The following is an 11,687-nucleotide window of genomic DNA, read 5'->3' as shown; positions in this document are numbered from 1 at the left end:
CAATTTACATAGAAACCCTATACCCCTGTAACTTCATCTCTCACATCACCCCATCACCGTCAACATTAGGACTCCGTTCATCATCGTCACAACCGTCAATTACTTCCATTGTCTTCGAATCTCACAAAGCGTTGTGGTGGATGCCACGATAACAACGAGGTTTTCACTGAATACTCATCACATTGCAGCAGGTGAGAACATAATCTTCGTTAGGATAATTTATAGGATACAATGATACTTTACTTGATTAATCCATTAATTTTGTTGGATGATTAGGGTTTAGTAATGGTAAAAACTTGTGAATTGTAATAATGTTTAGTCTGTATGGGTTTATTTTTGTTAGAATAATACATCATGTTCAATAATGGTATATTTGAGTTTGTAGTTTTAATTTTGTTAATGCTAGTCTATTTTAATTCTGATGTTAGATGGAATATTTTGTGGTTCCTATTTTTCACCATGGAGGTCACTTTGTGCGAGATAATAAGGGTGTGTTGCTATATATTGATGGAAAAGTGGACAAATTTTCTGAAATGTACATCGACTTGCTGTGTTTCTTTGATTTGAAAACTCTATTCAAAGGGTTGGGATATCATGATTACAAAGCTATGTATTGGTTTGATTCTTCTGCCTCTGAGCTTGAGTCTGGATTACATCCCATTGAAGGATATGCTCAAATTAATGAGTTACGTATGTACAAAGAGAAGAACAAAGAAAGTCCAGAATTTGAGTTATACTTTGATCATCCAATAATGTTAGCTCCACTTGAGAATGAAGACCGTAATTTTGAGTGTGATCAATCTAATAGTAGTGAAGATGGGTGTGTGGTAATAAAGAAGAAGATTGTTGATGCGTGAGCATCTTTCCTATCTTTTCCTAGTGAATTTGCATCTAATTTGTTGAGTTTAATAAAGAATTAATTATCTTTTAGCCAATATGGATGCTACTTTGAGTATTTTACAATTTTATTTATTTTAGGTAGCATTCGACTGGATTTGATGGTGTTTCTGCAGCTCAAGATTTAAAGGAGATAGCAGCGAGGAGCGACGCGTATGCGTGACTGACGCGTACGCGTGATTTGGAGGTATCCATGGTAACGCGTACGCGTGACTGACGCGTATGCATGAATTGAAGATTTGCTCTGCGACGCGTCCGCGTGACTTGCGGAAAAGATCATCGACGCATACGCGTGACTGACACGTACGCGTGACATACGCCACGTGCAGAAAATGCTGGGGAGTGATTTCTGGGTCCCATTTTAGCACTCAAGTTAGGCGCTGATCCAGTGAAGCCAAGTGGTCCCCACGTTACAAGACGCAGAGTAGTTAGTTAATTCTGATTTAAATTCAAATTTGATTTTAAAATAGGAAAAGATATTATTTTTAATTTTAAATAATTAGATTTTAAATTTATTAGGATTAGTTATAAATAGGAATTTAGATGCCATCAGATTGGAACTCTGTACATTTTACCAGAATCCTAGTTTTCTTATTTGAACCATGATCAACTAATTCTTCATTGTTAAGGTTAGTAGCTCTGTCTATTTGTATGGATTGATTTGTTTGCTCTTTCTAATTTAATCTATGTTTTGATTTATATTTCAATAATTGTTTTCGTTCTTTATTTTATGAATTTGGGTAGAACGGAAGTATGACCCATGTTCTAATTGAGTTTTTTTAAAACTTGAAAAAGCTCTTTACTTGAACAATAGCTTGAAAACATATTATCCTGAATTTCTAATTGTTTGTAATTAACGGGATACGTGACATATAATTCCCTTATTTTTGGATAATTAGGATTCTTATGGCATATAAACTGGAATTTGATCATCACCCTCTAATTGGAATTAATTAACCAAAGAATTGGCAGTTAATGAATTTTAGAGGAGACTAGGAAGGTCTAAGAAATTAGGGTCTAGTCACATATAGTTTGCCATGAATTAAATCTTGCATGATTAAAATAGTTAGTAAAAAAAAATCAATCCGGAAAAATAGATAACTCTGAAACCTTAACTATCTTCTCCATATTTTGTTCCCAACTCATTGCTGCTTGCTTTCTAAAATTCTGAATTGTTGTTTAATGCTTTTTGAATACCAAAACACTCTTTTCTGTTTGTCTAACTAAGCCAATCAATCAATCATTGTTGCTTGATCCATCAATCCTTGTGGGATCGACCCTTACTCACGTAAGGTATTACTTGGTACGACCCGGTACACTTGCCGGTTAGTTTGTGGGTTGTAAAATACCGCACCAATTGTTAGGTGTGAAAAAAAAATAGACTATAAAGGAGATATGTGGAAGAAGAAGACAAACAAGGATATTAAAAGTAGGACCCTAACTACAAAGAATAATCAATTGAGTAGCAAGAAGGCTAGTGTCCCAACATATGGGAGGAATATAGATGGATCTATTGTTGCTGGCTCAAGTGGTGCTGCTAGGCTTAGTGCTACTGCTAGGCCAATTGGTTATGGGCCAATCGGTGTTGGGTCAAGTGGTTCTGCAAAGCCTAGTGTTGCTGGTGGGACAAGTGAGGTTGGTAGGCCTAGTAGTACTACAACAAGATCTGCTAAGACTGGTGTTGGAGTTCATGGCATTAATGTTAATGACGAGGATGAAGAGGATGAAAAGTGTGAGGAGGCGATAGAAGAACCTGCATTTGACTATGAGTCAGAGACATTATTAACTCCTGAGAGTTCTGAGGATGAGCGGGAGAGATATGAATTTCCACAGTTCAATGAAGGGGCTGGATTTGGTGAAGTTTATTTTGAATTGGGGATGGAATTTTCAACCATCGAAACGTTCAAGAATGCTTTAAAGGACCATGTGATATATGAAGGGAGAAAGATAAGATACATAAAGAATGACCAGAGAAGAGTTAGGTATGACTGTGAGTATGGTGTTGTGAGGATTAGGAAACCCAGAAAATCAAAAAATCAAAAAGAAGAAAATGTGGAGGATGCAAATGAAAAGGATAAAAATGAGCAGAATGGAACTGAAGAGAATGTGAATGTCGAGAATAAGACTACTGAAGGAGGTGATGCTTGTGAAAATGTTAATGGAGATGCCCAAACTAATAAAGAATTAGTGATGCTGGAATACTCAATAGTGGGATTGCCAATGATTCACCTTGTCCATGGCTTATATATTGTGCATGGAATACTCAATTGAAGAGTTATCAGATAAAGACTTATACCCCTGAACACACTTGTGCTAGAGAATTCGACAGCAACATAGCAAGTCAGAAATGGGTGGCAAAGAAGCTCGAAAAAAGACTCCAAACTCAACTTCACATGACCCTTAGTGAGGCATATGAGCACATCAAAATCGACTACAATGTCATAATAAATGAAAAGATGGTATACAGGGTTCTGAAAGAAGCTAGAGTGCGTTTGATTGGCAATGAGAGGGCACAATATAGTAAGTTGAGAGAATACCTGGTTGAGTTGTTGAGGAGTAATCCAGGGAGCCATACAATTTTGGATGTGACACCAATTTTCCAATCACCCCCACTATTTAGCAAGTTATACATTTGTTCAGAGGCATGTAAAAAGGGATTTAAAGCTGGGTATAGAAAACTAATCGGACTTGATGGATGTTTTTTGAAGGGTTACTTTGGAGGTGAATTGTTGTCGGCTGTGGATCAAGATGCAAACAATCACTTCTATGTGATTGCATATGCTATTATGGATAGCGAAACTAAAAAAAGTTGGAAGTGGTTCCTTACTTTGTTGTAAGAGGATCTTGGAGATCAATATATCCATGGGTTGAATTTTATCTCAAACCAACAAAAGATAATATTGTTTAAATTTGCTCGAAGTTGTTAAAATTTTTCTTATGTTCCAAATTAAATCTTATTCTTAAGTCTATCTATGGCTGATTGAGAATTATTGAGTTATTTTAAGTTTTCCATGGCTATTTATATTTGTTATTTGCATTATTTTAAGCACAACAATAACTGATCGAAAATTGTTAATTGAGTTATTTTAAGTTTAGCTGATGGAGAATTGTTGAGTTACTTTAAGTTCTTCATAGTAGATTTATATTTGTTATTTCATTATTGCATTACTTTAAAAACAATACTGATTGATTCAAAATTGTTAGTTAAGGTCTAAGAGGGATTCTATTTACTCCATGATTTAAATTTGATAGCTCAAGATTTTTTGAATTTCATTACTCTCTTGATTAATATGCAAATTCAAAAAATCACATCTGATTGTTCTGATAAATTATATATATTGTTGTTTCTTCCTTTTTCCATCCTGACATGTTCAAATGAAATAAAGGAAACAAAAGTTTAAAATTAGGTACATTGTAATGATTGATCCTTAATTTTATATATTAAGAAGAGGTTTTTTTTAATAACTCAGATCCGATTCCAATTACAAATGGCAAGAAATATATATATATATATATATATATATATATATATATATATATATATATACGCTGTAATTTCAAAAGTTTTCACAAAAGTTTCTTTAAGATTTTGATAATACATAGTTATGTCTAAGTTTCAAAATATTATTACTCTATTAATTAACATGATTGTTCTGACATAAAAATAAAATAAAATACAAAGATGTTATGCTGATTTGATAATTTCGTTGTTTAATTATATTATTTGACTTAGGGTCTATTGTCTGCATTAAAAGAAGTTATGCCTCACGCTCATTACCGGAATTGTGTGAGGCATATCTAGAAAAATTTTACAAACCGATACAAGGATAAACAGGTTAAGAATATTATATAGAAATGTGCTAAATGCACTACTGATACAGAATTTCAAGCAAGCATGCAGAAATTGAAAAGGATTAATGAAGAAGCATGGAGCTACCTTGCAAAATTCGAGCCGACATGTTGGACCAAGGTTTATTTCAGTCACGGGCCAAAATGTGACAACCTCACCAACAACACGTGCGAGGTTTGGAACGCAAAAATAGTGAATTATCGTTCTAAACCGATTCTAACGATTTGTGAGGAACTCCGGTGCTATATCATGAGGAGAATGATCAAATACAAGCAAGTGTTAGAGACACACATAGGCACTCAAGTGGCTCCTGCTAAACAAAAGAGGCTTGATGACATAATGAAAGGTGTGAGATATTGGCACCCAGTTTGGGTTGGTGACGATGAGAGGCGAATCTTTGAGGTGCAACAAGGATCTACAAAGGTTTCTGTGAATCTGTCTCAGAATAAGTGTACTTGCAACGCCTGGCAACTAATTGGTATAGTTACCTGCCTTGAGAACTATTAAATTTCATTCATGGAATTATTATCTGCCGCTATTGAATGACTTCTGCTTTATAGGTCTCTCGTGTGTTCATGCACTTGCTGCCATTGCTAGAAGAGGGGATAGACCTGAAACATATGTGCATCCACTGCTGAAGATTGGGGCAGCACTAGCTACATATCAACACTGCATTCAACCAGTTAATTTGGAGGAATATTGGAAGAAGACAATGTATATGAATCCGATTCCACCAAAGTTGAAGAGGCCAGTAGGCAGATCAATGAAGAGAAGGAGAAAAGAACCATTTGAGATTAAAGCTAGCAAAACTAATGGCACCAAAGTGAAGAAAATATTTAAGGTCACTTGTAGCAAGTGTGGAGAAACTGGCCACAACTACAAGACCTGCAAAGGCCCACCAGCAACAACTAGAAGACCATCCAATCCAAATAGGAGAACAACATCGAGAGCTGGTTCTAGTTCTGGAACCTTAAACCAAAACGCCGAAGAGGTCAACGTCTCTCAATAAGCCCCACAAGCACAAGTAAAACCAAACCCAACCAAGTTATTTTGAGATCAATGTGGTGGTATTTTTTTCTTTTTTATTCAACTGTAATTTGATTTGCTATTTGGTCTCTTGTAGAGTGTAAATGTTAATGCGCATCAGGTTCTGTCAGAAACAGCAAATTTGGGTTTAATGCCTAATGTGGTAAGTTAAAAAATAGTGAATATGTGCTGCTTCTAATACAGAGGTTTATAATCTAACAATCTAACAAGTTGTTACTCATTATATGCATGTAACGATGACATCACCATTGTCGCAAGGTTAGGCAAATTTTCAAGTGCCAATTCCACCTAGTGCTAGAGCCAAGCAACCTATTATCAGGCCATATAAACCACCCCCATTTAGTCGAGCACTCCACCACCGATTCCACCATCTACAACAACTGGAGGGGTCTCAGCTGAAACAATGGCAACTGCCAGTAAAGATACTGCATCAAGGATGTTTCAATTTATTCCAAATCCTTATTTCAAGCATCCAAGAAAAAAGTGATCAATGATGCATGCTAAATAAATAGCATTAGGCTTTTAGTGTCTTAGTTTGAACTGTATTTTGATGATCAAGGATGAAGACTTAAAATATTCTTAATACTCTATTTTGCTATCATGATGTTAGTTTTGGATGAGAGATTCTTGTGTAGAAAACTCTCGATTTTTGGTTGTTATTATGTTTTCATGCTATTGTATGCATGAAGAGTTCGTATTTTAACACTTTCTAGTATATTGTTAGTTTGCTACTATCACATGAATAGCTTTTTTGAAGTTTTGAATGCTATTTTCTAAAATATATACTCTACAGTGATTTACTTAGTATTAGAAGTATAGATCTATTATGTTGTTCCATTTATTAGTAACTATCTTTATAATTTGTGTCAACTTCATAGATAAATAACATTAAGAAGTCATTAGGTGCTTACGTTTTGCTTAATAATGCAATGAAGAATTTCTTAACAAACATACATATTGAAAAAACTTGCTTTAACTTACTACCATTCAATCCAAAAAATCATTACAAATGTTCTTGCAACTCCATCACCAAAATAGCATTTAAATATTGAACTAAAAGCAAACCTACATATAATATATGTCCAATCTAAATCTCTTACAAAGCAACAATAACCATTGCCATGGCCAGAGCTAACAATGCTACAACCATGAAAACAAACACTGCATTGAAACCTCTACTTTTCGAGTCAATTTTTGAGATTACATTTTGATAAACCTCTAATATATCACTTCTACTCTGCAACTCTATTAGTTTTTGTCTCAAATTAGCATCTTCAATCTCACAAATTGGTGGTACATTAGACAGTGGAGGTGGAAGCTGGAGGTAGAAGCTCGAAACACCAGCAGAGCAATCGCAGTATAGATGACAGTGCCTATAATGCTGAAGTATGACCTCTTTCTCATGTGAAATGAATATGTATTCATCATTTTATAGCCAGCACTTTCTATTCAACAAAGTTAAAAGTTTTCTAAACAAAAACTATTTAGGAAGATTAGTTAAAAAAATAAATAATGCATATGTTTAAAATAATAAAAGTAGTATTAGCATTTTGCATTATGGAAACTCATCAAAATGTCACCTCTGAATAATCTAACGGCATCATTCTTGTGCTAACTTCACGGCAGGATTCTTCTAGGCTATTACTATTACCAACGCTCATCAGAATGACCTCAATGCCATTAAATCGAAGAGCTGAAGTCCTTGCTTTAGAAACCCATATGCATAGGAGGTCAAACACAGAGGTGTCAACTGGTTCAGCGTCAGAGGAGAATTTGGGTGACTGGAGAAATCGTGTATGAGACCACTACCACTGAAGAAACCGTGTCTCCCTCCATGGCAATTCGAAAAAGACAAATTTCCTCTACTTGGCATCATCGAAACTGAACCTAGATGTGTCGATTCCTGCAAATAAAGAACTAGGGTTTCATGAGACTTTCAAAGATGAAGAACGAGGAAGGAGGAGTATTTTTTATATGACTACATTTTTAATTAACAAGCCCAGGGACTGTTTTGTTCTCTTTGCACACATAGACACTTAACGGCCATGTGTGCGAGTTAATGTGCCAAGTCAGCAATTTCCGTTGATGAGTCACGCTGGAAAATAGATTGGGGACTGATATGTCTAATGGAAGAAAACGATGGGGGATTAATCTGTGTATTAATTTTTCTTGGGGACTAAAATGTTCGTTTTTAAAATCCTTGGGGACCGAATTGGGTAATTACTCTAATAATTATAATATCGATAGCTTTTGTCGTCGATAAATTTAGACGATGAAAATCTCTCCTTAAAATTAAATGAACAATGTAGATTTATTATATAAAATAGACCATTAGAATATCCATTTTTTATTTAACTAAAATCGATGATACTACCGTCTATTTTTATCAAAAGAAATTGCAACCGTTTTTACTTCCCGCGTCCCTTGTTTCATAAATTTTACCTCAAAAGAAATGTGTTTTACTTCTCCATTTCATCCACCTTCCCTCTCTGCTGCCGCCCTGCCATCTTCGCTCCGCTGCCACTGCACCTTCGTGGATCTACTACCTCCGCGCCCATCGTCGCTCTGCTGCCGTAGCGCCGGTCGTTGCTCTGCTGCTCCCGTGCATGTCGTTGCTCCGTCACACTCGCGCCGCTGTTGCTCCGTAATTGACGGCAAGGCGGCGGCGCAAAATATCATATCTGAGATCGCGGAGGAAGTGCGCGCCCTCTCTCAAAATTACGGCAAGGTACTCAATCCCGATCCCAATTCCAACTAGCCTAATCAAAATTGTTAAATTTGTTGTCAGATTTAATTTTATTTAACATCAAATAAATAAATGAAGCAGGTACCACTATATCGAAAGAGGTGCATTTGATCTTGGCTTGCATTTGATTTGATCTCTATCATTCCTTCAGAGCTTGTTAGAAAGCTGTCACCTGCACCTCTGCAGACTTATGGCCTGTTCAACATGCTCCGTCTATGGCGTCTTCGAAGAGTTAGTGCATTGTTTTCAAGATAAGAAAAAGAGCTTTACATTAAAATGCAATGTATATTTGGTTAATAATAGATATTATGCTTTTTCTCAGGTTGAAAAAGGACAAAAGCTGTAACTATTTTTGGGTTCGATGTGCCAAACTTATCTGTGTAAGTTTTATAGTAATTCATACTTTGTTGCTTAATGAAGATGATTTGGATTTGTATATAGGAATAAGAAGATAAATATTTGTGTGATTTATTCAGGTTACCGTGTTTGCTGTACATTGTGCTGCATGCTTTTATTATCTTTTCACAGCTCGTTATCGTGATCCCAGAAGGACATGGATTAGAGCAACAATGGAAAATTTTCTTCGGCAAAACTTGTGGACAAGATATGTTACATCTATTTATTGGTCAATTACTACCTTAACAACTGTTGGCTATGGAGATCTGCATCCAGTTAATTCAAGAGAGATGATCTTTGACATCTTGTACATGCTTTTTAATTTGGGACTTACTGCATATTTGATTGGTAACATGACTAACTTAGTTGTCCATGAAACAAGCCGAACTTGAAAATTTGTAAGTAAATTATTTAAATACATGAATGAATTCACTAATTTGAATGATTTGAGTATAACTATGATTATTTATTATTAATTTTTAGAGAGACACCATACAAGCTGCCTCAAATTTTGCTCAAATGAATCAATTACCTGTTCGTTTGCAAGACCAAATGCTTGCTCATTTGTGTTTGAAGTTTAGAACAGACTCCAAAGGGTTACAACAACAAGAGACACTTGATTCTCTTCCTAAAGCCATCAGATCAAGCATTTCACATTATCTCTTCTATTCTCTGGTGGATCAAGTCTATTTATCTCGAGGCGTTTCAAATGATTTACTCTTTCAATTGGTAATGAAAAAATGTTCTTCATGGCTAGTATTGATAATTACATCAGTTACTTATAAAATTTGCATTGGAGACTTACATTTTGATTTATTTATTCAATCTTTAAAGGTTTTAGAGATGAAAGCAAAGAATTTTCCTCCTCAAGAAGATGTAATCTTACAGAATGAAGCTCCAACTGATTTCTACATACTAGTCACTGGTGCTGTGGTAATTGTCCAATCTTACTTGAATTTCACGTTGGACAAATTTGATTCTCATATTATGACCAATATCTATGTGGGTTTGATTAATTACTCGTTTGGGTTAGTAAGTAAGAACTAAGAAGATGCACTGAAGCTTAGCTTAGTCTTCATTCAAAACTATTTAGTATTAACGTCTACGGAAGTTGCTTTGATGATGCTGCTACTAACTCTCACTCTATGGCTTTTTGAACACATTCATCACTATTCAACTTGACTACCATTTTTCTAAGTTTAGGGCAATCAATCTTTATTCTAATCTAGTCTAGTCTTTATCATTTAAATTTGGAGGAAGGGATTACTTATTATTGTTGGTTAAGTTTTTATCAACAACCAAAGATATTTGTTATAGTCGCTAGACTGATTGATAATCATTTTTCATAGACTTATTTAACTTACTGCTGCAAGAGCATTGAAGAAAAGAAACAAGAACACAACAATTATCCTAAGTTGTTTTGTCCTAAGCTGCTACTAACACCACTAATTAGCATGATCTCTAGATTGCAGTCTTCTTTATAGTTTTATTGAAGTTCTTTAGATCTCCATTTGAACAAAATCTTAGGTCTGTCAATTTTAAAATTGTTGCATTCCTTAAGTTGTGCTAGTAAACAATTTTGCATGTGGTAATGTATAAAGATTGAAGTAAATTGTTGAAGCCTTTTGAATTGACATCGATTATGTTGTTTTTTAAAATGCAGGATCTTACAGAGGAAGAGCTAGGAATTTCATGTTCGTGCAGAGATCAAAGAATTTGATCAAATTTGAATATATTAAGGTATGTATCCGAAGATATTATGAATTTTTATTTTAATAAATATATATGTTTAGATTAATCTCAAAAAGTTAATCTAAATTGACCCTCAAGTTCATCTGAGCTAGGTATAAAGTACAGTTCATGTTTATTCATTCATATAAATTGTCCACATTCTTTTATCTTTTTTTTCCTGCATCTGATTGAGCCTTTTCTTTCCTGCATATAAATTGTTCATGGCATCTAATGATTTTTTTTAATTTTCTGTTTTACCTTTTAATACAATATTAAGAAGCAGCCCCCACATCAAAAATTTTGAAAAGCTGGAATAAATATGGTTGGCAAAGACGGAGATCGCGGCCGTGGTTGTGGCCGAGGCCGAGGCCGAAAGGAGAGACCTAGGCTTTTTACCGGTCACCCCTTTGATTTGCATGCGGATCCATACACTCTTGTTGGGTCATCATCAGGCACGACTGTCCCGACCAATGGATTGCAATTTACTTTTTTTTGAATATTTTGTATTATTAGTGGATTGCAATTAAAACGAATATAAGTCTAAGTTTAGTTATTTATCTTGTCTTGAATCTTTATGTTAGAAGATTATTTATTATTTTGATAAGTTTGTAAACTCATTATCTAATATTTAGTATAAATTTTATTTTTATATTTAAAAGTTTATTTATCTTGTTATCTAATATTCTGTATAAATTTTATTTCTATATTTAAAAGTTTATTTGCATTAATTGTTTACTATTTTTCAAATAAAAAAATAATTAAAACATATAACTATTAAAATCAATGCAGAGTTGTCGCTTTTTAAATTTAAAATAGAAAAAAAAAACAAAATATAGACAAAAAATTTGTCGATATCTAAATAATTAAATCGACGGCAATGTTGTCAATTTTATTAAGCATATTATAGACGAAAATATTGTCGATTTTATTGAACTAAATATCGACGGCAATGTTGTCGATTTTAGTAAGAAGTTAAAATTTTCAAACTCATATTATAGATAAAAACATTGTCGATTTTAT

General features: G+C 34.3%; 2 protein-coding genes across 6 annotated transcripts; both read left to right on the top strand.

Annotated features, from left to right (window-relative positions):
• The first annotated feature begins 3,353 nt into the window (after nt 1–3,353).
• On the top strand, nt 3,354–5,945 carry LOC140184824 (uncharacterized). Its single transcript, XM_072238004.1, has 4 exons — nt 3,354–3,705; nt 4,779–5,198; nt 5,308–5,738; nt 5,871–5,945. Exons 1-4 carry the CDS (start codon nt 3,354–3,356, stop codon nt 5,943–5,945), a joined length of 1,278 nt encoding a protein of 425 aa, XP_072094105.1.
• A 2,266-nt stretch (nt 5,946–8,211) lies between these two features.
• On the top strand, nt 8,212–11,330 carry LOC112800804 (potassium channel AKT1). 5 transcript variants are annotated; one of them, XR_011881625.1, is made up of 8 exons: nt 8,212–8,522; nt 8,622–8,771; nt 8,863–8,920; nt 9,017–9,334; nt 9,420–9,665; nt 9,771–9,869; nt 10,600–10,676; nt 10,951–11,330. XR_011881625.1 is itself a non-coding variant. In XM_025843203.2 (4 exons), the coding sequence occupies exons 1-3, from the start codon at nt 9,456–9,458 to the stop codon at nt 10,654–10,656; spliced, it is 366 nt and encodes a 121-aa protein (XP_025698988.1). In that variant the 5' UTR covers nt 9,426–9,455; the 3' UTR covers nt 10,657–10,676; nt 10,945–11,330. The 5 variants fall into 5 exon arrangements, 3 of the variants coding, with proteins under 3 accessions (XP_025698988.1, XP_025698989.1, XP_025698990.1); XR_011881624.1 differs by having other exon boundaries at nt 10,945–11,330; XM_025843203.2 differs by lacking the exons at nt 8,212–8,522; nt 8,622–8,771; nt 8,863–8,920; nt 9,017–9,334 and having other exon boundaries at nt 9,426–9,665; nt 10,945–11,330.
• The last annotated feature ends 357 nt before the right edge of the window (nt 11,331–11,687 follow it).

This window comes from Arachis hypogaea, chromosome 5 (genome assembly GCF_003086295.3).
Source record: "Arachis hypogaea cultivar Tifrunner chromosome 5, arahy.Tifrunner.gnm2.J5K5, whole genome shotgun sequence".
Classification (NCBI taxonomy): domain Eukaryota; kingdom Viridiplantae; phylum Streptophyta; class Magnoliopsida; order Fabales; family Fabaceae; genus Arachis; species Arachis hypogaea.
The sequence above is the reverse complement of the archived record's forward strand: the minus strand, read 5'-3'. Positions and strand labels throughout refer to the sequence as shown.